The 24959-nt window shown below is 42.5% G+C and overlaps 1 protein-coding gene across 3 annotated transcripts in view; it reads right to left on the bottom strand.

Annotated features, from left to right (window-relative positions):
- LOC108925619 (voltage-dependent L-type calcium channel subunit alpha-1D-like) overlaps positions 1-24959 on the bottom strand; it is an 80582-nt gene that overhangs the window by 27522 nt on the left and 28101 nt on the right. For 2 of the 3 annotated variants that reach the window (XM_018737701.2, XM_018737702.2), the window contains exons 1-25: positions 22470-22597; positions 21061-21203; positions 20718-20870; positions 18583-18779; positions 17928-18031; positions 15479-15648; positions 12587-12674; positions 12462-12488; positions 11537-11697; positions 10632-10857; positions 9143-9350; positions 8843-8963; positions 8031-8145; positions 7898-7958; positions 7468-7522; positions 7252-7384; positions 6746-6875; positions 5458-5517; positions 4184-4290; positions 3301-3388; positions 2930-3037; positions 2585-2637; positions 2043-2189; positions 1243-1444; positions 258-416 (exon numbers count right to left, since the gene is read on the bottom strand). In XM_018737701.2, the coding sequence (XP_018593217.2) occupies positions 258-416; positions 1243-1444; positions 2043-2189; positions 2585-2637; positions 2930-3037; positions 3301-3388; positions 4184-4290; positions 5458-5517; positions 6746-6875; positions 7252-7384; positions 7468-7522; positions 7898-7958; positions 8031-8145; positions 8843-8963; positions 9143-9350; positions 10632-10857; positions 11537-11697; positions 12462-12488; positions 12587-12674; positions 15479-15648; positions 17928-18031; positions 18583-18779; positions 20718-20870; positions 21061-21203; positions 22470-22534 (3081 nt within the window). In that variant the 5' untranslated portion in view covers positions 22535-22597. Of the gene's footprint in view, positions 1-257; positions 417-1242; positions 1445-2042; positions 2190-2584; positions 2638-2929; positions 3038-3300; positions 3389-4183; positions 4291-5457; positions 5518-6745; positions 6876-7251; positions 7385-7467; positions 7523-7897; positions 7959-8030; positions 8146-8842; positions 8964-9142; positions 9351-10631; positions 10858-11536; positions 11698-12461; positions 12489-12586; positions 12675-15478; positions 15649-17927; positions 18032-18582; positions 18780-20717; positions 20871-21060; positions 21204-22469; positions 22610-24959 lie in introns of those variants that run through there. The other variant, XM_029249664.1, reaches the window with a different exon arrangement.

Below are 24959 nucleotides of genomic sequence, written 5' to 3'. Positions count from 1 at the left end.
CAGAAGCAAATAACTTCAAAATTGGTGAAAAAACACCATTCTGTTGACATCTAATCTTAAAACAGTCAGTTGGCATTAACAGAGAATCTCAGGCAGATAACAGGAAGACCAAAATTCTTTCTGTGATTGGAAAAAACAGAAACAGATGAGGTGATAAGGTTCTGTCTGAGACAACGGTGATTGATGGTGCTAACAGTGCTGGCATAGTCAGCCACTTTGTGTACCTTGGGGGGGGTCAAAAGAGAAAGGGGTCTCACCTGTATGGCCAGGCACAGCGTGTTGAGGACAATGAGCACGAACATGACGTACTCAAAGCCTGTTGAGTTGACCACATACCAGAACTTGTACTGGTAGGGATTCTTGGGAATGTAGCGACGCAGCGGACGTGCCTTCAGGGCGTACTCCACGCACTGGCGCTGCCCAAGGAAGAAACGCAAGTTCTCAGGGCTCATGCTTTCCCACACGTACATACACACACAAGGTTATGCACATTAAGCAATCCTGGTCAGCCATCTCACCCTACAAATATGTTCTCACAAAGTACACATTACAGTAGCGCAGAGGATGAAACACAAAGGAAAGACAAGAACAGATATGGACACAAACACCCACCCTAAAAGTAACTCCTTACTACTTGTGTTGATACAGTACATGGTATGTGTCATAACTTTTTCAATTTCTAAACGTGCATTTAATAATTGCTTAAGTAATCAGACTCAAAGCCTTATGACTGGCCCAGAAGACACTGGAGTTTCTCATTCACCTGAAACAGATGTCTTTGGACTGCAGAAGGAAACCCATACTAACACAAGGAGAACTTTCAAACGCCACACAAACTGAGCCAGATTCAAACCCAGCGTCCAGCAGTTGTGAGGCTACACGCCATCAGCTGTACCACCCTGATATCACAGACATTCAATGACTTACCTGTCTCAAGTTTTGGGCTTGCGCTTATAGGCCTAATTTTGCATAGCATGTTGGGAACTGTTCATAAAATTTTATTAAACCTAAACCAGCAGAAGCTTTACATTCATGCTGCCTGTAAAACTTTTCTATAAATTTTAGTCTTCATCAAAATCCATACACACTGTATTATAACAATCTGATTAAATTTTTTGCATTAAAAAACATGTCACACTCCCATTTAATAATCAAGTGATCTGTAGTTGTAGATGGATGTGTGAAAAGGTTTCTCTCCACTGTGCTGTGAAGAGAGCCCATGTCCACATAATGGGTTCACACCTGGTTCTTGTCCAGTTCGCAATTCTTGTACTCTTTCTCTCCCTGCTCCTGGAATGTGACGATGACAAAACCAACGAAGATATTCATCATGAAGAAGGCGATGATGATGATGTAGATAATGAAGAATATTGAGATCTCAATACGGTAGTTGTAGATGGGACCCATGTTCTCCTGGTTGGAGTCGATGGCCTTGTAAAGCAGCCTGTTGGACAGGGACACACACAGAGTTGGTGAGGGGACAGAAGGACACTTGGAAATGGATACAGGACCAGAGGGAGGGAGGTGCAGAACACAGAAATGGGGGGAGTGCTGTATGAGGCACAAGACTGGTGATAGGACAGCAGACCAAGTGTAAAGACAGAACTTGTGGAAGGACAGGAGGATGTCCACAGCTGGTATGAAGACAGATGGACACGGGGCCAGAGAATGTAAGAGACAGGGAGTGAGAAGATGACAGACACCAAGCTGGCTCTAGTCACTGCTCTGTACAGAATGATATGGAACAATAAGACCGAAGTGCTCAGGTGAACATCACTTCTAGAAGAGATGTAGTAGGTGTAGATGGAGGTATACTGCCATCTAAGAGTGGGCACTAGAGCCTACCCTAACTTGGTTTCATCTTAGCTCTTGACCAGCAATCAGCTAGGCGTTAGGACTACAGTTTAATTTCAGTAGTTCAGACTGGACCATATTGGTGGTTCAGTTCACAGTCTTCACAAGACAGGAAGCTGAGATGCACTTTTGGTGGGACTTTTGATCGATACAGGAGTTATATGGGTGATGGGGGGAGATGTGCTTACGCAGGCCAGCCCTCAAAAGTGGACACAGTGAAGAGTGCCATCATAGCCATCAGAACATTATCGAAGTTGAACTCGCTGTTGTACCACACCCTCTCGCGTACTGCTGGAAAGTGGACATCTCCATCCTTGTAGAGGATATACGCTCCCCTGGGCAGGACAGAACAAGACACTGACAAGTTCATTAGAAAAACACACATTTTACCAGCCATCCTGTGTGCTGTAACTGACTTGTTCAGTTTAGATCAACATTTATTCGTTTAGCTGACACTTTTATCTAAAGCAACTTACAAGGTGAGGCCACTTACAACTATGTACCAGTTTGTAGTACTGGGTAATTTTTCCTGGAGCACTTCAGGATAAGAAATTCCTGGAGCCATTTACAGCAAGAACCTTACTCAAGAGCACTACAGCAGTAGGTGTGAATCAAACCAGCAGTCTCTGGATCCGAAGGACACAGTTTGAACTACTATGCTACCAGCTGCTCCATTATATCAAAATCTTTAACTCAATCCTTCAGCTTCAGTCTGCAAAACACAACTCACTTGCATTCCTCTGGACTTGTTTTGGCTTCATCAGTACAGCGGTAAAACTTCCCCTACGAGAATTGGAAGTGCATTCATTTATACTCTTTGTGAGAAATACATAATGATTTATAATTTTAAGAACAGCAGGAGCAGTTACTTTTCATCACATGAGACAAACTGAGAGCTGCATTCCACGGAAGAATGTTCTTTTAATAACCTTCTGATGCTGACACGTAACAAGCACTGACACAAACATAGAAATTTTCATGAATAAAAACAACAGAAAGCCCAGACGGAATTTTCAAGTCTTGGCATGCCAATTGTGAACATTATGAAGACCGAATGGATAAAAACAGCATGTACCTTAAAGAGCTGCACACCGATGCATGCAAACATGAATTGTAAAAGGGTTGTGACGATCATGATGTTTCCAATGGTTCTGATGGCCACAAACACACACTGCACCACGTGCTGTGAGGAGACAACCCAATACGTTAGATATTGGTAAAAGAGGGAAAAGGTCATTAGCATATCACATTACCATAACGACATCATTACTAACATTATTTACTTGACATTTTTCTCATTATTTCATAATGTAATGGACTTCAATTATTGATCAGCTGCCGATCTGACACACTGGACATTTTCTTCAGTTTATTAATTGATATGCATTACAATGTACTTCTTTTATAAAGGTGCTCCAGATGATACAACCAAAGCAGAGGTGTTACCTTGAGGCCCTTGGCTCGGTTGATGGCTCGGAGTGGCCGCAGCACTCGCAGCACGCGAAGGATCTTCACCACAGAGATGGCCGAGGACCTGTGTATCAACGACAGGGAGCTCAGCATCCGTCCTCAACAACAGGCGCCTGCCAGCATCTCTCAAAAGCACAACATTCAGGATGCAAACTGCTCCCTCTGCAACAGAGAGGCCCTACCATTGTAGCCTGTACAAATATCCTACTTCACAGGTGAATAAATTTCTAAATTGCTGGAGCATTTCCAGTTGATGCCATTTCAAGTCACTTCCCACAGCTGGCAAATTGTATAATTGAGTCCCTGTCTCATCTTGTCTTCTGTGCTTTTATCTTCTTAGAACTACCCTGCATGGTTTACTGTTGCCCTGATTTGCACAGGACGGACACATAAGTGGGATTTGTTCAAATCAAGTAATCTATCCATCCAGCCATCCATTGTCAACAACTGCTCGTCTTGAGTGGGGTCGCGCCGAGCCGGAGCCTAACCCAGCAACATAGGGCGCAAGGCCGAAGGGGGAGGGGACACACCCAGGATGGGACGCCAGTCTGTCACAAGGCACCCCAAGCAGGGCTCCAACCCCAGACCCGCCACGCAGCAGGCACCAGCTGAACCTGCCGCACCACCACGCCACCCTCAAGTCATCCAGCAACACCTATTGGTTTAGTGCGGTTTTACATCTTTTCCCAAACAACAATGATTGGAAAATTAATCATTTCAGAACTGGCCAAGCTGGAGAAAAAAAAAAAAAACAGTGTAGGACAGATTATCAAATGGTTAATGAAAATCACCCATGAACGAACATTTGAAAAAAGCCATTCATCTAAGCAGTTTGGGTAAAAGGTTAGACAGTACTTACTGAATACCAAAAGACACAAGGGAAACTCCCACAACCAGTAGATCCAGCAAGTTGAAGTAGTTTCTGCAGAAGGCACCCTTATGGAGGAACGCCCCAAATGCAGTCATCTGTGCGGATGAGAAGGATCGGGGACTCGCTCAGTGATCCGTGTGAAAGAACCCAGGCTTTCATAGACAAATTGTTTATTTCCGGGTGGGGTTCGAACGCACCAGCAGAGAAGCTGAGCCAATTTTTACATGAATGTGGTAGTAAGCCATTTATCTTGCAAGTTGCTACTCAAGTCAGTCAGTAAAAACATGCACTTTGTTGCCTCTTAGAATAAAGCACCTACACACAATAATGTAGAGGCAACTGTCAGAGAGCAAACCTCTTACTGAGACATTCATGTACAGCATTTTACACACGTTTCTTTCAGTTACATTCAGAGGGTAAAATTAACAGTTTTCACTGAAATGTACAGTATGAAAATACAGTAACTGAACTGTAAATGCTTCAGGCAATAAGGAAACAAAAAGGCAGAAATACTATTGAAATAAAAAAAGCTTCACAAGTGCATGTAAAATGTCAGCAGAAAACTTGAGATCGAGGTGATTGAAAACACCCAGTGAGTGTTGAGATCAAATGCCGATAGGTTTGTGCCTCCAGTTGTTTTGAACAATGTGACATCTACATGCACTTCTGGGAAAAAGATAAGCAGGCTGAGAAATTTTCTGAAGAGAAAGATGGTTTGCCCCCTCTTTTAAATCCATGTGAGCATGAATTAGCAAAGAGAAAGCATCAAAATGCAGTGAGACTAATTTTGGCTGGTGAAACCACTGTTATCACCTTGAATAACTGGCACACGACCGAGTTTGCATTGTAGGAACATTTCTTGGAATGCAGGAAACTGCACTCATTTTTCCATTAGAGTACATCTTAATATTTGTCATAATTTAATGTACACATGAAAAGAAGAAATGAGTAGTGCTATTCAACAAATGTTGGCACCTGAAGCGCAGAAAGAAACTTTTTGCTTAAAAGAGGTGCTGTGGTATATGTATATTTAAAAGAAACTGAAAATGACAGTAATAGTGACAACAGGCCAGGTTCCACATGAGGAAAATTCAAGGCTCTTGTTGTTCAAGGAGGTTTACCTTCAGCAGGATCTCAAATGTAAATATACTAGTGAAGACATAGTCTGCATAGCCTAGGACCTGGGAAGCAATCAGATTGAAGGGTTACTGCACACACTCGCTCTACGTCACGCTGCAGCGTCGGACACAGGGGACATTTACCTTCAGCAGGATCTCAACAGTAAAGATCGCCGTGAAAGCATAGTCAATATAACCAAGAATCTGCAAAAGCAACAGACACATTTAACACTGGGCCAGAGAACACATTTACAGCAGGTATCAGTTATCAACAGGGTAAAGCTGGACTCAGCTGGCGGCTCACTGCCTCAGGCTGCAGCGAGTCCAGGAGAGGTGAATTGGCTTTGTACCCTTGAATGGGGGATGAAAGAAGTTATCCTGAACAACTCTGGAGAAATTGCCATGTGTAAAAATTATGCCGCAGTTTCGTTAATCAGCAGTTGGTAGTATAGTGGTTAGAGCTACTGCCTTTGGACCCAAAGGTCACAGGTTTCAGTCCCACCTCCAGTGGTAGTACCTTTGAGGAAGGTACTTGCCCTAAATTGCTCCAGTAAAAAATACCCAGCTGTAAAAATGGGTAAATAATTGTAACTTTAACATTGTAAGTCGCTTTGGAGAAAAACATCAACCAAATGAATAGATGTAATAGCAACAGAAGTGGGTGCCTTTTAAGGAGCTCCCCAGCAGTAAGCAGTACACATAGGTGGTAATGAGGGGAGAGGTGTTTCCCAAGCAGTATTACACCTGCTACCTTGGAGGATGTTGGAAGGAAGTACAATGAGCGCATGCACTTCTTTGCACTCTGGCAGTAACCACATAAACCATTCCTTTAGCCTGTTGCGTCAGTGCCAAATCTTACGTGATAACATCACATTAAAAAAAAAAAAAAAAAAAAAAAAAAAAAAAATCAGACATGCCATATGTTCCATGGAAAACATGACTCAATACAGTGGAAAACACGTGACCATATTTGCTACAAAATGTACTAAATGTACTAAACTGTAATAGCTCTCATCAGACCGGAAAGAACATGTAAAAACAAAGAATGAAATGTAACTGCCGCACACATCAAAGCTTTCCGAAAGGTAAATAATGAATTAAGATACATTCATTACCACATGCATTAGCACATCATGATGTAAATGACAGTAAATGTTAAAAAAGCCATTATGAAATTTTCAGTTGCTGCTAGGGTGAAATCTGACCATAGCTGTATAGTTATGAGGTGAAAAAATTTAACAACCAACCAAAAGACATTAAAAAAGAAATTTAATTGAAAGTGTATGACATGTCACTAATGCTTCATGCGAAATGTTATGTGAATTGCCCAGACTAGGATGAGTAAGCCAAATGCAATATGGTCAAGTTTTGAAGCTTAACTCCACTGTAAAATGCTGGAAAAATATGGCAAGTTCCTTGTGGAAAAACTTACAATATTTCTGGCAGAAAAGTTGCGTATGGGATCTTCTGCAGCAAGAGAAACTGAGCTCAGCATGATGAACACTAAGATGAGGTTGGTAAATATTTGATGGTTGATCAGCCTGTAACATGCCACCCGGAATCTGAGCAATACGACAAAGCAAGAGAGGGTTTAGGACAAATACCGTCATTCTGAGAATTAATATCCAAAAAAGAGATTCCTATAAAATATCCTGAGTGTGACTGTGTGGGAGCAAGAACTTGCATATGACTGTGTATGTGTTCATCCCACTCTTTATGAGTGCTCGAATGTGTGTTTCAGCACGTGCATGTGAGTGACGGTGTGTAAGCGTGACTCTGTGATTTTGCACTGATCTGTTGACTGTGTCATTGTACAGATATGTATTATTTTACAATTTAGTGAATGCGGGTGTACTGTACGATTGTGCATCATAGTGTGATTGTACAGCTGGGTTAATGTGTAACTGTGCTGTTGAGCTCATGTGGTGGGACACCCACGGGTTGGTGCTGCTGAAGACGAAGAAGGCACTGCCCTCTGGGATGGGTGGGACTTTCTCCTTGATGCTGAGGTCAGACAGTCTCGGAGGACGTGGGCCCGATGACACTTCTGGATCCTCGTCCTCGTCACCTGCTGAAAGATGCGGAGCCCGCCCAATGTCAAGACCTGGGCGGACTTTCACACACTCAAAACACAAGAGAGGGATTTTCCCTTACCTGGGCTGTTCCTAGTGGAGTGGAGGTCTCTCTCACCGGCCTCCTCCAAGGGCACCTGAACGCAAAGTACGATAGGCAGAATCAGGATCGGGCTCCCACATGTGGAACTCAGCCAACTTGGGATCGTCACAACATCCACGTGAACTAGACGCATCAACCGGTCAGAAAAAGGATTTTCAGAGAACCATGAGGCATTTGTGAAAAGTGGAAGGAAAGAATGGCTGCAGAAAGCGCCATCTTGTGGTTATGGAGGAAGAGCTGCGCGAGACGAGACCGGACCCTCTCCGAGAGCACAGTGCAGGAGCATTTGGTAAAGAGCAGTTCCACTGGAGCGTATTTGGATGAGTATTCACCTGTGTAAAACACGCACCGACAAACAAACACAAAAACATAGCATGTGTCCAGGCTAGTCAGCGTGCTAAGCACTAACCTTGACATCACTCTCTCTGTCCTCCAACTTCTCTTCATCCCTCTTGTCTGGACTCCCACTTCTATGGCAAGAATTAGAATTAAAATGAAGAACATATTGAAATCCTTTCTCATTCTGGCAATCGACCATGTACCTTAGAGACTTCCTCCTCTCTTTCTCCTCTGCCTCCTCTTTCTGGGCTGAGTTCAGACTCTCAGCATCTGCTAAGTTGTCCACAGCGATAGCTAAGAAGACATTGAGCAGGATGTCTGACCAACAGCCCCTTAAGGAAAAAAAAATCCGCGCTAATTCCTTAGTGATAACTATAATTGTGAATTCTGCAGTTACTGTACGTCACAGAACCGAAATCAAACTGAAACGTAAGAAAAAAATCCAGAACAGAAAGACGGAAACTCTTGAAACATATCACTTCTTTTCATTTTTAAAAATATGTTTGAAAGTGGAGCAGGGGAGCAGTGGAGCAGTGGGTTGGACCGGGTCCTGCTCTCCAATGGGTCTGGGGTTCGAGTCCCGCTTGGGGTGCCTTGCGACGGACTGGCGTCCCGTCCCGGGTGTGTCCCCTCCCCCTCCGGCCTTACGCCCTGTGTTGCCGGGTAGGCTCCGGTTCCCCGCAACCTCGTATGGGACAAGCGGCTCAGAAAATGTGTGTGTGTTTGAAAGTGCATATTGCATAATAGCGCGCACACTGCCATATAACCAGACAACCTAGATATTGTTGAAAGAAAACAAATAAAGATTTACAGCCTTTATTACTGTAATCTCTTCTGTTTCAGTTTTCCAAACACTCCTGCAATGTTAGAGAATAACAAGACAAACAACAAGCATAAAAAAAATCCTCCAGTCTTGTTGCAAAGACAGTTATAAAAAAAAAAAAAAAAAAAAAAAAAAAAAAACCTACCAATTACGCAGCAAGTGACAGGAAGATGTAAAATTTAACAAGGATACAGTTCCCACAGATGAATAAGATGATGAAGTATATGCAAACAATCATCCCCGAAGAGGCCGGCCCACCGTATGCCATGATCCCATCGTACATGACGGTGTTCCAGTCTTCACCTGTCAAAATCTGATCACAAGAACCCATGAATATTGCCAGGGAAAGGAGGTATAAAACTGACAAACTGTCATTGAAACCAGCTTTCATCACCTTCCACCAAAAATATCTAGCATGACTCTTAAAGAACAGCAGGCCTTGAAATGAAGTTGAGTGTGCTTCTCCTAGAGAACATCGGGGGGGCAGTCTACCTGGAACACAGTGAGCAGAGACTGTGGGAAGTTGTCAAAGTTGCTCCTCTTGGTCTGTGTCTCATCAAAGTTGAACTTGCCACCAAAGAGCTGCATGCCCAGCAAGGAGAAGATGATGATGAAGAGGAAGAGCAGGAGCAGCAGGGAGGCGATGGACTTCATGGAGTTGAGCAGGGAGGCCACGAGGTTGCTGAGGGAGGCCCAGTGGCTGGCGGGACAGGGAGAACGGCCATGAGTCCAGGCAAATAAAGCACCACGTACATTTTCCTTTAACTATCGCAAGCAAACACCATCCATCCCTCCATCTCAGTAACCTCTTCTCATGAGCAGGTGAACCAGAGTATATCCCAGACACACCGGGCACAAGACAGAGAAGGGGTACACCCTAGACAGAACATGCATCCATCACAGGCTAAACACACCACTATCCATACGCTACAGGCAATTTAGCGTCACCAATCCTCCTGACTTGCATGTCTTTAAACTGTGGGAGGAAACCAGAGTACCTGCATGAAACCCACGCAGACATGGGCAGAACATGCAAACTTCACACAGACTGAGGAGCCCAGGTGCTGTGACACAGCAGCGCTACTTATTGTTCCGAAGTGCCACCCCCAGAAACACAAACAATGTCTGAAACCGCTTGTCCCGAGAGGAGTCGCGGCAAAGCGGAGCCTAACCTGGCAATACAGGACACAAGGCTGGAGGGGACACACCCTGGATAGGATGCCAGTCCGCCACCCCCACTCCACATCAACATGCACGCACACACACACACACACACACACACACACACACACACACACACACACACTGTCTGAAACTGCTTGTCGCGGCGAACCGGAGTCTGACCCGGCAACACAGGGCGTAAGGCTGGAGGGGGAGGGGATGCACCCAGGACGGGATGCCAGTGTGACGCAGGGCACCCCAAGCGGGTCTGAAACCCCAGATCCACCGGAGAGCAAAACCCAGTCAAACCCGCCACGCCACCGCGCCCCCTTCCACACGAACACATTCTTTATTATTCTTATTCATTCAGCCAAAATGAATTGCAAGGTTGAACTACTTACAATAACATACTGATCGATAAATCTGGATACATTTTTACTGGAGCAATTCAGGGTAAGTGACTTGCTTAAGGGTGCTACAGCAGCAGATGGGATTCTAATATAAGTCTTTCAGTGGGTGCTTTAGCTGCTAGTCAGTGGCTGTAACCACTATGCTACCTGCTGCCTTTAACTAATCTCTCTGCAATCAAAATGGTAACGCCTCCATGCATAGAGTAGTATATGGTGGGAAGAAAGAGAAGTAATGAATCCTTATAGGAAAAAGGAAGACTTTTTGATCAGAAACCCTGGGTCTAAAAAGCTATGCTTCCTACTGTTAACTGTTACTTTGCTTTTAATTCCAACGCAGGTTTTTACAATGACAGCTGCTGGTCATTGTAAAAACCTGCGTTGGAATTAAAAGCATGTGCAGGTCAACTCACCGTGTGACTTTGAAGATGCGCAGCAAGCGGACGCAGCGGAACACCGAGATGCCCAGAGGAGACATGATCTCCAGCTCCACCAGGATGGTCTCCAGGATGCCCCCACACACGACAAAGCAGTCGAAACGATTGAAGAGGGACACAAAGTAGGCCTGCAGCCCCAAGCTATACATCTTCACCAGCATTTCACACGTGAACATGGCAAGCAGGACCTTGTTGGCAACATCTGCGGGAGAGGTTTGTTTTTACAAAAACAGCATTTCTCAGATATGTCCTATCTGTCGGCAGCTTAAAATCAATAAAGAAAAATTGCTACTTAAAGGATGATTTAGCTCCTTTTCAAAAATTAATTCAAGAGAACTCAGTCACAATATTCTGCAAAGAGAATTCCGCTCTTAATTTTGGTAGAGGGGATCCTGTCAAATAACATTCTGAAGCGATAGGACACCTTTAATTTCTGCCCTGTTTCTGGTGATTTTCAAATGTCACAGATTTAAACACAACGAATCAGAGAGTACAATCCGAAAATAAAATTGCAGTACTATTAAGTTGTGAAGTTTACCAGTCAGCAGTAACTTCCAATCCTGCCAAATGCAAAGCGGGCAACATAAATATTAATGAGAGCGGAGACAGCTCGCAGCCTTCAAGAAATTTTACTGAGCAGTGTACAAATCTTTCGCAGCTTTGAAACATTTTTGTGGAATATCTAAAAAGGAATGATTACATTAAAACGCATTCCTTGGTTAGTTTTGAAGAGGACATAGTATGCCCACGGTCCAGGGCTGGAATTTGAATAGTTAAAAAACAACATACAACATGAATGTGTATTGGGTAATAACAATAAAACACCTAATCATGTAATGAATACCAGGTCCCTCAAAGACACATCCTCTCTCATGTCTCACCCTGTACTTGTGTGAGCCAGTCCGGCTGGTTGTAGTGCTCAGAGGAGATCGTGAGGGTATTAAGGAACACGAGGAGAATGACAAGCCAGTAGAAGGTGACCGACTTCACGGCGGCGCGGCACTTCCTGCGGCAGAACCTGTTCCAGCGGCGCCAGCGCCGACTGCAAAACGAACAACCAGGGTCAGCACGTTGCCCTAAGAAAGTGCCGTGTGATGTCGGCAGGGCAATCTGCGCCGAGAGAGGCGTGAGAACTGGGCTCTGGGATATATGCACGGGGGAGGACACACCAGGGCGGTCACTGCACAGATCACGAGCCGGGTGTAAATGATGAGGGAGTGTTAAAATACCACCTTTTTGGATTAGCACACATTTAAAGCAAAAAACGCTCTGGGAAAACACACCTTTATATATTAGGTGGAGTAGACGCAGTGGGGTAAACTGCAAGTGGGAGTGAGAGATCTGTCTCTTAGTAACCTCTGAAGGAGCAGCACATATATATCCAATCAGCCTCGAAATAATCCAGAGGAGAGAGGATACGGTACGACGGGCAACCTGCCATTCTAGGTGGTGCAAGCATTAGAAAGAAACATACCCTTTCAAACAAGCAGACTGAACGAGCTGCAGTCACACACAGGGGTCTCTGTGTGTGTGTGTGTGTGTGTGTATGTCCGTGTGGGAGAGTGTGTGGGAGAGTTTATCAATGTCTGCAACGCCACACAGAGCTTCAACAAGCACAAGAAAAACACAATTTTTAGGAAATTCCTGATTCCATGCAAAAAAAAAAATTGCAGAACACCACATGGGGGAAAAAATGCGATGAATCACGGTAAAATAACAATGAAATGTTCACAGCGGAATTCCCACATTTTGAAAATGCAATGATAGCCAGCACTGCACACACACACAGAGCACAGATTTACTGACCTGAACTTTGACTTTGTTATTTTTTGACTGTGGGAATCAAGGAGCGATAATTAAAGTCAATCTCACTAGTGCAGAACACACTCATGTGTCTAACTGAAGAGGATACTTGACGAAGACGGACATACCAGACGGGTCCACAGCACCGCGACTTGTCGTCCTCCCCATTGGCATTCTCCGTGTTGGCAGACTCTGTTTCGCTGGTGGGTACGCTTGCTGCGGTGACAAAGTGCGCACGGGTTAACAGCGGTGTTCACGCCTCACACAGCTGGATTCAAAGACAGCGATCGCAATACAACCATGCGCATTTGTTTTTCCAACAGGCTTTTTGCATGTGAAAAACAAAACCACCAAAAAAGAAACATTCATGCAGATACACTCAAAACAGTGCACAATTATATTATATTATAAAGGTAGCTTTCAAAATTCAACTATTTTTGCTTAAGTACGAAAGGAACACGTATCGTCCAACTGTTTTGCAAGATCCACTGACTCTGATGTTTGAAATGATGTTTCATTTGAAACACTTTCAAACGTGGCATCAGTACCGAAACAACTCAGAAATGAACTCAGTTTAGGAAGCAGCATGCATGGGGAGGCACCTTATCATGTATAAGAGTAAAATAACAGGTTAGGGACACAACATTAAACGAAAATAAAGTATGAAAGAGCACGCCTTTCTTTTCTTGAAAAAAAGTTACACACCTTGCAGACCCAGGGGAATATGAGTCATACCGCTGTATTAACGGCTATAACTATTATGAGAAGATAAAACGAAACGTCTGCTCAAATCTCTGGTGTTTCATTTTGACATGAGCATCTCTTTTTTACTTGCCCAAATGCAAAGCAAATGCTTTGATCATTTCACATTAAGGTGCTTTCATCCTCGCACAGCCACAAATTTAACGGGAGAACAGATCATTTTATGTTTTTCATTTTGATATAGCCCTTTGTTCAAGGGCACTGCTTTTCAGCCGTAATAATTGCATCTAAGTAAAGTCATATCAATGCAATGGAGGAATTAAGGAGGAATAACAAAAAAATATGAAGAAAGCAGGTTTCGCTCCCTGCTGATGTGCTCCATGGAAGGTACCTGCCTGTATAAACAGGCACACGTGTAAAGAAGGGAAGTCGCTCTAGGAAAAAGTGGCATCCGAGCAACTTAATAAATTCACTCCAAAAAACAAGTAAAGTCACTGAAAACAGCACGAGTAAAATGAATGAATGTGACACAAATGTGCAGGAAACGAAAAACCACACAACAGCGATGACTGATATTAGTCGAGCAACAGTGGGAAGGTGAGGGGGGCAGTGGCAAAAGCAGGAGCACAGGGCATTGTGGGCAGGGCACGTAAAAAAACAAGCAGTGTGGGTTGAGGGGGTGGGGGAACAATAAAATTTACCATGTGTTTCAGAAGACTGGCTGAACCAACCAAATTTTCCTCTCTTCTTTTCCATTAAGTCAGCCAGAGAAACCCCTTCATGTGAAATGCATGCAATTCCATGCATTCAAATGGAAGACAGAAGCAGCGACACAGTAGAAAACATGGAACGAGAATGAACAGCTGACACAGGTTAGGAAGGCAAAGCAGCACCCAACTATTAGTCACACTAGCTACATCTGGTAGTTCTATATGCTAAAGAGCCGCAAAGCAAACAAAAAGCATTTACATACATCACACTTAGCACACACAATGCATTACACACAGCCAATTCTGCATATATGTTAGTATCTCGTTACATTTGGAGCCAGATCTACAAGTCATGGTACACATCCGGTCTTGTTCTAATACGTAGCTTTACAATTCTCATCCCACACTATTTTTGAACGGAGCCTCATGTTTCTGTAAAATGTGGGACTGCTAAAATGCAACAATGGTGAAAAAAAATTTTTGGCACTTTCTGAAAGATGAAAGCAGTAATGTCATTCTTAATAACCTTAAATCAGTAAGAAATTTAAACCTTGTTCTTTTGAATAAATTGAAACGCAGCTTGCTTTTGGTGACAGTCATGCTTGACAAATATTTCCATTATTAACAGGTCTGTTTTTTAGCAATGATAGTATAAGGTGTTTCACAACTACAGTACGGCTAAAGCGCAAAACTCTAAACCTCTGAAAACACGGGGCATCCTCCTACACAGTACCTGAACAAGTTTTTTAAGAACCTGCTATGGCAACGTGACAACCCACTTGTAAGTGAAATGAGGATCTTCCTGTAAGCTAAATAACATTCAAGTCTGTGTAACTAACAGCTTGTAAAATCATGTTTTCAGAATAACCAAGAATGGAGTCATTGCATTTGGGATTGATTTACTTTGTTGGGCTGAGAAAGACTGGAAGCTTTTCATGGGAAATCTAATCGATGTCTTTCTATTTCTTATTTTACTTTTGCAATTAAAGCAGCTAGTCAAAACAAAATGTGTTGCGTTGTCTGAAGTACAAACAAAAAGAAGCAAATATAATGAATCTCAGCAGTGAAGACAAGGCAGGAGGGCTGAAATGAATGCCCCTGTACCAAAGCCGTGTGATCCCACTGAGCACTCAGTTTTTCTCTGCTTTGCGTCATTCTGCTTTATGCTTACATAAGGAGGATTTGGATTAAAACTTGTCTTCGGCATAAGAAACATTTATTCAATCCATTTTTTCCAGACACTGGTAGAACAAAAGAGACAGCGTGTATAGTTGAGGTACGCGGGATCCAAGATTTCTTTTAAGTAGAAGCCAAAGCTTCAAATTTAGAAGTATTTTTCCCCTTTTTTTTTTTTTTTTTTTTTTTTTTTAAACAAAGACAGAGGTGTAGACAGCTTTTGTAAAATTGCTTTTATGGCATTTTTTATAGACAGGACACAAAAGTTTATGTTGGTAGGATATTAATATACGTGCATGCCTATTTTCTGTATGTGATTTATAATTTAGTAGTCATGTTGTGCATTTGAGACCTCCTCAGTCATTGAATGGACAGAGCTGGCAGTGAAGGCTGAGGAACAGGTCCTTCTGAACCGCTGGAGACAACACTTACGATTGCGCTTGCCTTCCTCATCACGCTCCTCCTCGTTCTCTGGATCGATGTCCTCGGCCTGTGTGATCCAGTCCAGGTAGCCCTTTAGATCCTCTTCAAGTTGCTGCTTCTCCCGCAGCTTCTGGAAGTCCCCACGTGCCTTGGCCTTCTCCCTCTCCTTGGAGAACTCTCTACAAGAGGGACCCGAAAGGATGGAGCCAGAGCAAAATCAGGGAAGTCAAGCTGGAGTCGCTGCAAAGTCAGAGTAGGCAGTCAAACACAGCTGCTCTTGAACCATCACTTTTCTGTACCTTCACAGTAAACGGGGAAAATCCGCAAAACTTTTGGTAGTATCAAAAACGGAACAGGAATATGTCATTTCAAAAGTGACTAAAAATGTTACTTTCTTGATGTATCTGAAGTGTCATGTTCATTTGTTTAGGAAAAACACAACTCAATCGCTCAATTTAAACTTTCTTGTAAAAGTGATACTCATTGCAATAGCAAAAGACTACTAATATTTATGGTATTTGTACTGTATATTGTAACAGTACACACACATTCAATTTACAAACATAAAAAGTTCTTTGTAACTACTTCATGTTTTTTATTGGTTTCAAACTTTAAAAAATGAAACTGAAAATAAGAAAATCTGTCATTTCCATAACCTCTTAATCAAGCCAAATTCATTCATTCCATGCACCTTATAAACTTGTGTGGTATTTGTCAACATCTGGCCACTTTCAACCTCCTTTATTATCTGCACAATGAAAAGGAAATCAAATTCCTTTGAAATCAAATAACAGTACAGAAGTCTCAGGATTTACATACAGGTTACACACACACACACACACACACACACACACACACACACACACACACACACACACTGTCTGAACAGCTTGTCCCGTTCAGGGTCGCGGGGAGCTGGAGCCTAACCCGGCAACACAGGGCACAAGGCCAGCGGGGGAAGGGGACACACCCAGGACGGGATGCCAGTCTGTCGCAAGGCACTCCAAGCAGGACTCGAACCCCAGACCCACCAAAGAGCAGGACCGTGGCCCAAACCACTGCACCACTGCGCCCTCCCACATACAGGTTATGTTCTGTAAAAGTTTTGGCTAAAGCTATGAAATATTTTTAAATAATCTGACATTTTCGTTAACTCTAAACTACATTAAAATTAAAGATAATTTTAAAAAGACAAAGCAAAAACACATTTTCTCAACAAAGTCCTATCACATATCAAATATTGACCTGTTCATCCCATAAATATATAGAGTTCATCATCTTGTTTTCAGTCATGGACACACTCATTTTTTTCTTTACTTTTACAGAGTATTCTTGAAAATTTCTGTCTGTAGCAGATTGAAGGTGACTTTTTTCGCTGCTAAGTTGATCGTGAAGAACATCCAAAGCAGAAGAGTGTGTAACTAATTTTGAATTAGGTTTAAATATAACACAACTAAAAGATCATAAAAAATAATGGATGGATGTAAGAATGAATGAATTAATGTTTTCAAATTTATTAGTTATATCCTGTTTTTGGGGAACTGAAGCCACCGATAAATTGAGCGTTTTATATCAGACATGACTTTGGGGTGAAAGTTGCTTTAGAATCACAATCAAAATAATTTACTCTTTTCAAATGTGTTAAAAGGTTAAGGAGCCACTGTGCTCTAAGTGTATTATCTTTGTTCTGTGCTGCACAAGTGTGGATGACCTGTAGGGGGAGCTACAAAATGCAGAGCTGCAACCAGAGCCAATTCTATCCTGATACACACACCTACACAGACAAAGGCAATACAGAAGGCCATAAATATTACTATGAACTACAGTAAAACTACACATATGAACACTGTGTGATCATTTTCATCAGAGATTCACAGTAACAAGTTAAGGGTGTCCATCCTTTTCCATGGCCAGCCTTTGGCTTAAAAGTATAAACAACAGCAATATTAAAGAACAAAATTCTGGGATAATGGACCAAAAACCAGACTCTGAATTTAAACCAACCTGACAGACATCACAGATCTCCAATTCTGTTCGCAAAATCAGTAAGGTGAAAAAAAAAACTTTACTTTCTTCACAGTTTTCTGTCCTGGTATAAGGCACGTAACGTGCAATGCAGGAATGTCAGCTGAACTTAAATGTCTACAACAAAAAATGCAGACCTTCCCTTCATTTCATGTACACTACGTTAGAATATTTTATTGGCAAATATTTTAGTAATCCTTTTAAAACCTCAGTTAACCATGTAGCTAATACCACTATCTGCTGGGTCTGTCTGACCTTTGTTTTTGTTCAATGGATTTACTGTACATGCATTCAAAAAAATGAAGTTAGTTGGAATAGAAGTGTCCACTGAGTACATGTATAAATAATATAAAAATTAACTGAGCTTTAATGGAGGTCAAAGTTAAAAGACATTTCAAAGGGAGGCAATGTAGGAGGGTTGGGGAATGCTTACCCGCTCAACACACCCAGGACGAGGTTCAGGACAAAAAAGGACCCAAAGATTACCAGACTCACAAAGTAGACCCAGGGGAGCTCGTAGCCCATGGCATCATTCATCTGAAAGAAGTCATGCAACATTTATTGCAGCCATACTGGTGAACCTGCTCTAGGCCAAAAACTGCTACAATCTCTTCGTCTTGTTCGGCATGACACACCACAGAAAAGGTCAGGAGCATTCAGATTCATTCACATGTCTGTCTGTCTGGAAGCCCTGTGGTTATTATGATCAGTCATTGTCAAATTCAAAAAGATTTGTAGAGGTTAATACACCAAGTAACCTTTTAGCCGCAGCAGCACATGCTATTTGTAACGCTAAGCATCAACGTCACACAAATGCGAGACAAGTATGAGCGGTCTTTATTTTGTCAGTGCAATCAGCACCTTCTGATCAAGCCAGATGTGCTGAAGAGCTTCTTGTGCCACGAAACCTAAGCTTCAAGCGGAAGGTCGCTTCAGTGTTGTGTGCCTTCCCTTCAGCCAGCTGAACAGAGCGAGGCACACAACACTTGTTAGCATGTGCTCGCTATAGCAACTGGGGCGAGCAAGGAGCTGGCAAGCTGAGAGGGCAAGTTCACCCAGTGATCATGACAAAGGAGAAGCTGTCTTACCCAGTACAGCACATCAGTCCAGCCCTCCATGGTGATGCACTGGAACACAGTGAGCATGGCGAAGGCAAAGTTGTCAAAGTTGGTGATGCCCCCGTTGGGGCCGTGCCAGCCATCCTTGCAGATGGTACCATTGGGGGGACACTGGCGCCCATGACCTGAGAGTGCACAGGGGGTGGGTTCATCCTCAGCTAGCGTACCTGCAAAGAAAGAGGATGACCCATGCAGTGACAGCTACACAGCAGTGCCCATTGTGTCTTTAATAAAACCAATCTCTCTGAGAAGGTCTAAAGTCACATTGCTTAACAGGGAAGTCATTTGGTACATAAATCAAAAAGACTGATCAGTATTAAGCTCAGTGCCGATTTCTAACTATTTAATAACGTGTACAGAGAAAAGGATCACCGCTCCAGTTACAGGCCAGTTACAATCCAGACATCATAACGTAACGATTGGAATGAAATGATGCAGCTATTTGTGATGCATTCTCTATGCCAGCCAATAGTGTCCCCTCAGGCTGCAGTTATAGACTGAAGCCAAGCAGTGCTGTAAGTGACGTCATCAAGTCAACCGTGGTCCTGATGTTTAGAGTGTACTGGCGACAGGCTTGTCAGAACGGGCAAGAGAAAGATCCCTGTTCAGTCACACCTGTAATCCCTGTTAACCCCACACAATTTTACTCTTTAAATGTGTGTTCCGAAGATACAAAATGATGATATATGGGGTTTCAGTAGTGAAAACCACTGTTTGTACAATATTCCATTATAAACGAAATATCATAAAAAGATCTCAAAGCACCAGCCATTTCTTTAAACTCAAATATGTTTAAGTGGAAACATCTCAAGTCTCAATGTCAAAACTAAGACTGGATGAGTAAATCTAAAATAATGAATTTATGAGACCTTTGTATGTCTACCTTTTGCTATAGAAGCTCCCTGCTCTATAAAGCTAATATAGACTGAAACAGTGCTACTTATACCAAAGCAACATGTAGCAGGTATATTTTCCAAATGGTAAACGGCACTAATGTGTGCTGATAAGATACAATTAAACAAATGGAAAACATGTTGATCCATTGCAAATTTTTTGCTCAATTTTTAGAAAATTGCAAAGAATAAACAGGAGAACTACATAAGCTGAGTTGCACTGTACAAGTCCACAGTGTGTCCAGAAAATACACAGAGCGAGACACTAGCATTGTGAACGTCGGATGCAAACTGCAGACGGCGCGAACCGATGGTCCGTGAAGGCAGAAAATGTGGGATGAGCTCATCATAAAAAAACAGAAAACACTTCAACTACATATCATATTGATCTTACCATTCTTACCGAATCATTACTGTATCTGAGAACTTTCCATCCTTATTTTTAGTTATTTAGTTATTTTACTGACTTTATATTAAATGTGGGGGGTGCAGTGGCGCAGTGGGTTGGCCCGGGTCAGGTTCCGGCTCCCCGTGACCCCATATGGGACAAGCAGTTTCAGATGGTGGGTGTGTGTGTGTGTGTGTATGTGTGTGTGTGTGTGTGTGTGTGTGTGTGTGTGTGTGTGAGAGAGAGTATATACATTACAGTAGTGTGAGGAGCTGAACACAGCGGAAGCAGGGAGAAACAGCAAACTATGAGCTATAGAAAATACATTTTACAGGGCAAAAGTGTTTAACTGATATCATCACTGATAAGGAGTGAGTAGCTGTACCTAAATGTATATCATGTACTGCATATAACCGCAAATAAAATGTATGGCTGCACAATTTCACATTTTGTCAACCTGTCATTTCAAGAAATCAATGGTAAAACAAGTAACCTCGCCAAAGCTAGTGTTTCAGTTGAGAAACAGAAAAATTAAAGAGTTTCCACAAGATCAGGGACCATTTACCCATGAACCAATGAATAATTATTAGTAAAAAAAAAAAGACTATGTATCAATTACCTTCATAGAGGAATGCCATGCCCTGTAATATAAGGGATTATTATGCCAGTGCTGAGTGACTATTATAACAGTTCTTCACTTGTGTTTAAGGGTACTGCACGACTACAGGGAATTTCTAACAACAATTCAGTTACGACAATGCCCTTCATATGAGCACTACCCAGTCACGTGAACTCTGAAGGTGCAGTCTATGAAATGGCCCTACCTGTGCCAACAAGATAGCATGTTGCATGCATTTTTCCAATGAACAGCTCCAGTCCTATAATGGCATAGATTATGATTACAAATAAAACCAGCAGCGCAATGTGGAGGAGGGGGACCATGGCTTTTATAATGGAATTCAGAACTACTTGTAAACCTGAAAGACAAAACAAGAAAACAATTACAATTGTTACATTCAAACCTTCGCATACACTTAAGATCTACAGTGATTGCTGCTTTTTGCTCCATTAATGTCGTGCATATGAATCCGAAAGTAAGTACTATGGTCTCTAGTTAGAGGATACGTGATGCTTTCCGAACATCCAGCGTTGCCATCCGTCACTCACTAGGTACGCCCGACACCAGGCGCAGCGGCCGCAGCACCCGGAAGGCCCGCAGGGCCTTGACGTCGAAGCCCCCCGGCTTCCCGCCTGACTGGCCTGCTGCATCTCCCTCTTTGGTTATTACTTCCAGGATGACACTGAACAGTCTGCAGAGACACACAAAGGGAAAAAAAAAAAGGCACAAATGGACATTGTGCATCAATCGTGCCTCTCTGATCTCTGCAGCTGCAGAAGCCCCGAAAGGACTGAGCACACAAGGAGACCCCTTGGGGAATCAGACACACACCCCACCTGTCCTCCTCATCCTAATCATAGTACCATAGCAACAATTTAAAAACAATCAGTGTGGCAACTCCTCATATGTTCCTAAAAATGGCATGACTAGCATGAGAAACTATGCTAATGTTGGTCAAATGATCAAAATGTATTATGTGACTGATGTACATACAGTACATGCACGGAAACTCGTGAATGACCTAGCTATGCACCGGACTGTATATGTTCAAGACAGAGACGGAGAGCGTGAGAGTAATGAAGACGGAAAGAAGGAGAGCGAGCGAGAGAGGGAGAATGACTCATTTGTCTTGTGAATCAGTTAATCTGATGTCTAATGCCAGCATGGTGGAAAAAAAACTTCCCTTTAATTGCCTGTGTCAGTTCACACAGCTGCATGGGAACCTCTGTTTATTCTTTCTGTGTTTACTCATTGGGTCCGATGCGCTCATCAATTTACACCGAGGCCTCCCTGAAACAGGTGCATGTAAAAGATAAACGCCGCGCTAGAACAGGTCGAGCAAACCCTAGTACGCAAATACAGACAGAGACATAAGCACATGGTTCTTTAGCTAGTGTTCGAGCTCCAACACGTGAGCCCTTTGAATGGCTATAAAAATAGTACCTGACGGGCTTGGTCTCCCTCCAAGTTTGTTCCTTGAAATAAAAATCATTTCATTATGCTCCATGAGCAATGTCAAACTATGAATTCATCTTAGAATTATTCCTAATTAGCATACACTTCCATTACAATACATTTCATTATGATTTATTTGACCACCAGAAGCTTTTATATCAAATTTCGTACTGCGTATATTTAAAAACTAAATTTGGGAAAGTGACCCGTTAAAGCCATTTGGCTGTTAAGGACATGCTGACATTGTTATACTTTTCATATGCATGGATTACAGATTTCAGCCTCCTCAGTGGGACCTTTAATGCAACATTTTGAAGCTGAAGAAAACCAAACATTTTTCCTATGCAAAAGTATATGAGCACAAAATACATTTACATATTGATATTTTATGAAATATAAAACCATGAAAAATACAAAAATCCCCTTTCTACACACTCTCTCTCACACTTACTCATGCACATACAAACACAAACGCACACAGACACACACACACAGTACTTACCCTATTATTACAATGATGAAATCCAGCAAGTTCCACCCATTCCTCACATACGAATTCTGGTGCATAACTAATCCATATGCTATGATCTTCAGAAACGTTTCAATTGTAAAAATTATAAGGAAGGCATATTCTACCGTTTCCTGGAAAAGACATGGAAGAGAAGAAGAGAAACCAAACCATTATGAGTGTTAAGATTGAAGAGCACTTGACAAACGGAATAATTTGTTGATTGGTCAATTAATCAAACTTCATGGAATCATTGGGGTTGGCGATCAGGTTAAGAGGGAGGGTGTGGTGGTGCAGCGGGTTTGGCCTGTGCCTGCTCTCTGGTGGGTCTGGGGTTCAAGTCCTGCTTGAGGTGCCTTGCGACGGACTGGCGTCCCGTCCTGGGTGTGTCCCCTCCCCCTTTGGCCTTGCGCCCTGTGTTGCCAGGTTAGGCTCCGGCTTGCTGCGACCCCACTTGGGACAAGCGGTTTCAGTCAGTGTGTGTGAGATTAGGTTAGGTTCAAGTTGCTGACTGAGTCTCCATCCTGTAATACTGTGCACACACTCATGAAAAGTTCAGCGACAAAAACTTCTTTACAGGGCCATTCGTTGAGTTCTGCTTATGTTTGGGACCACAGTTTGACCTCTGCACCCCATGTAAACACCTTGTTCTCCAGCCTGTCCAGATACGCGTCGCAGTCACAGGTCTGGCTCAGTCGAACACTTTGTTTATTCAATACATTAATCGCCACGTGCATAAAACCATCGCTGCATTACGTAATCTGTATCATGGAGAGAGTTTATTATAGAGGGCTAAACGGGTCCAGATGCTGCGAACGCAGCAGAAGAGATTAACTTTGAGACTACGCTGAGACGACACACGCTGTGCGCTCACCAGCCCTGATGAAGCATTTCACTGTTATGTAAACATCAGTCCCATCGCTGCACAGCAGTACCAGTCCTTGTCATGTAACCTTTAGTGCTGTACTGATTTCACACTGAATTACACCTCAGGGACAATATCCTCAACAATACAACCTAACCACAGGACAAAAAAAGAAAAAAAAACCTTTTGATGAAAAACAAACTCCAAAACACCTTGAAGAAAGCTCCTCCTTCAACACATTTTTCACTTCATAGGTATAAAGAAAAAGCATTGGGCTTTTCTTCTGAATTACTTTGAAAAATTAATGTTTCCATCATGAGCTTCACTTAAAATTCAATGAAAAATGCAATGCAACAAATGTGATATGCAGTACATTTAGAATCAAAATAATTATCATCAGTATTATTATTAACTGAGGCTTTTATCTAAAGTGACATAATGCACATAATGTACATCGTTAAACTTGTTTACGCATCTGTTTATTTATCTGAACATTGACTGAAGTAATATCGGATCCTTGTACTACAGCATTACAGGCAAGCCTCCCCATATGCTGCTCAGGCTAATTCATATTCAACAAGGCCCTAGAATAGCAACTGCCAAAATAATGACGTTCCAAATGAGGCAGTGCTCAGTTCCCGCACTCCTCGCAGCACCAGAAAAAGGGAAAAATCAAAATCTCCTTAGGATGTTGAATTCATTCAGTGACATCAACTTGCACATGCCATCAAAACCACATGATGAAGCTGATGATGGGCAGGTGACAGGATGCTTTTGGATTAGAGGTAAGAATAGCCACAATAAACCAGGATGACTCGATTAATCCATTTTGACAATAAAATCTCTCCAAACATCATATAGGCCTGCCGCTAAACCGATTAACAGCTCCCAGGAAAAACGACTGATTTTCTCCCGCTGTGCTGTATCTGCGGTGTTCCTTCTGCAAAACTTATGGCTTCTGCTATTGTGGCATATCTAAGATACAGCTATACAAACCTACTGCCTGCCTTTCACTCTTTGAAATTCATTCTAGGCCAACATGTGTCAAGTAGTGGTTTTTTTTAATGTGCTTCACTACACTCCAGTGCCATCACAAAGCACCACAAATAAAACTGTATAACATTTATGAACTAGATGTGAAAAATACCAGTATCAACAATGTCTTCCTGCCAATGATTGTTTTTGTTACCAGCTGCTGGCAAGGCTGTTGTACTGTGAGAAAGAAGGTGGAAGTTTTCATAACGACAAATGTTTGGTTGGGTGGGCAGGACATGAGAGTCTCATTATTACTTTTTACATGACATAGGTGCATCAGATATGGTGTTTTCATGATTCGAACTGTCAGGTGGAGCCATTAAACTGTGATATAGATCCGCAGGTAGCAGCAGCAGCAACAGGATGCATAGGGGTTAGAGTCCTTGCTTTCTCATCAAAGGACCTGGACTCAAATCCCACTCCTGCTGTTACATTTATTCATTTAGCAGACGTTTTTCTCCAAAGCGACGTACATCTCAGTGAAAATACAATTGCTGCTGTACACTTCATCAACATACTTACTCAGAACAGCTCCAGTTAAAATTACCCTTTTGTAAGGGGGTATGGAGCGACCTTTGGCTCAG

This window comes from Scleropages formosus, chromosome 2, assembly GCF_900964775.1.
Source record: "Scleropages formosus chromosome 2, fSclFor1.1, whole genome shotgun sequence".
Taxonomy (NCBI): domain Eukaryota; kingdom Metazoa; phylum Chordata; class Actinopteri; order Osteoglossiformes; family Osteoglossidae; genus Scleropages; species Scleropages formosus.
The sequence above is the reverse complement of the archived record's forward strand: the minus strand, read 5'-3'. Positions and strand labels throughout refer to the sequence as shown.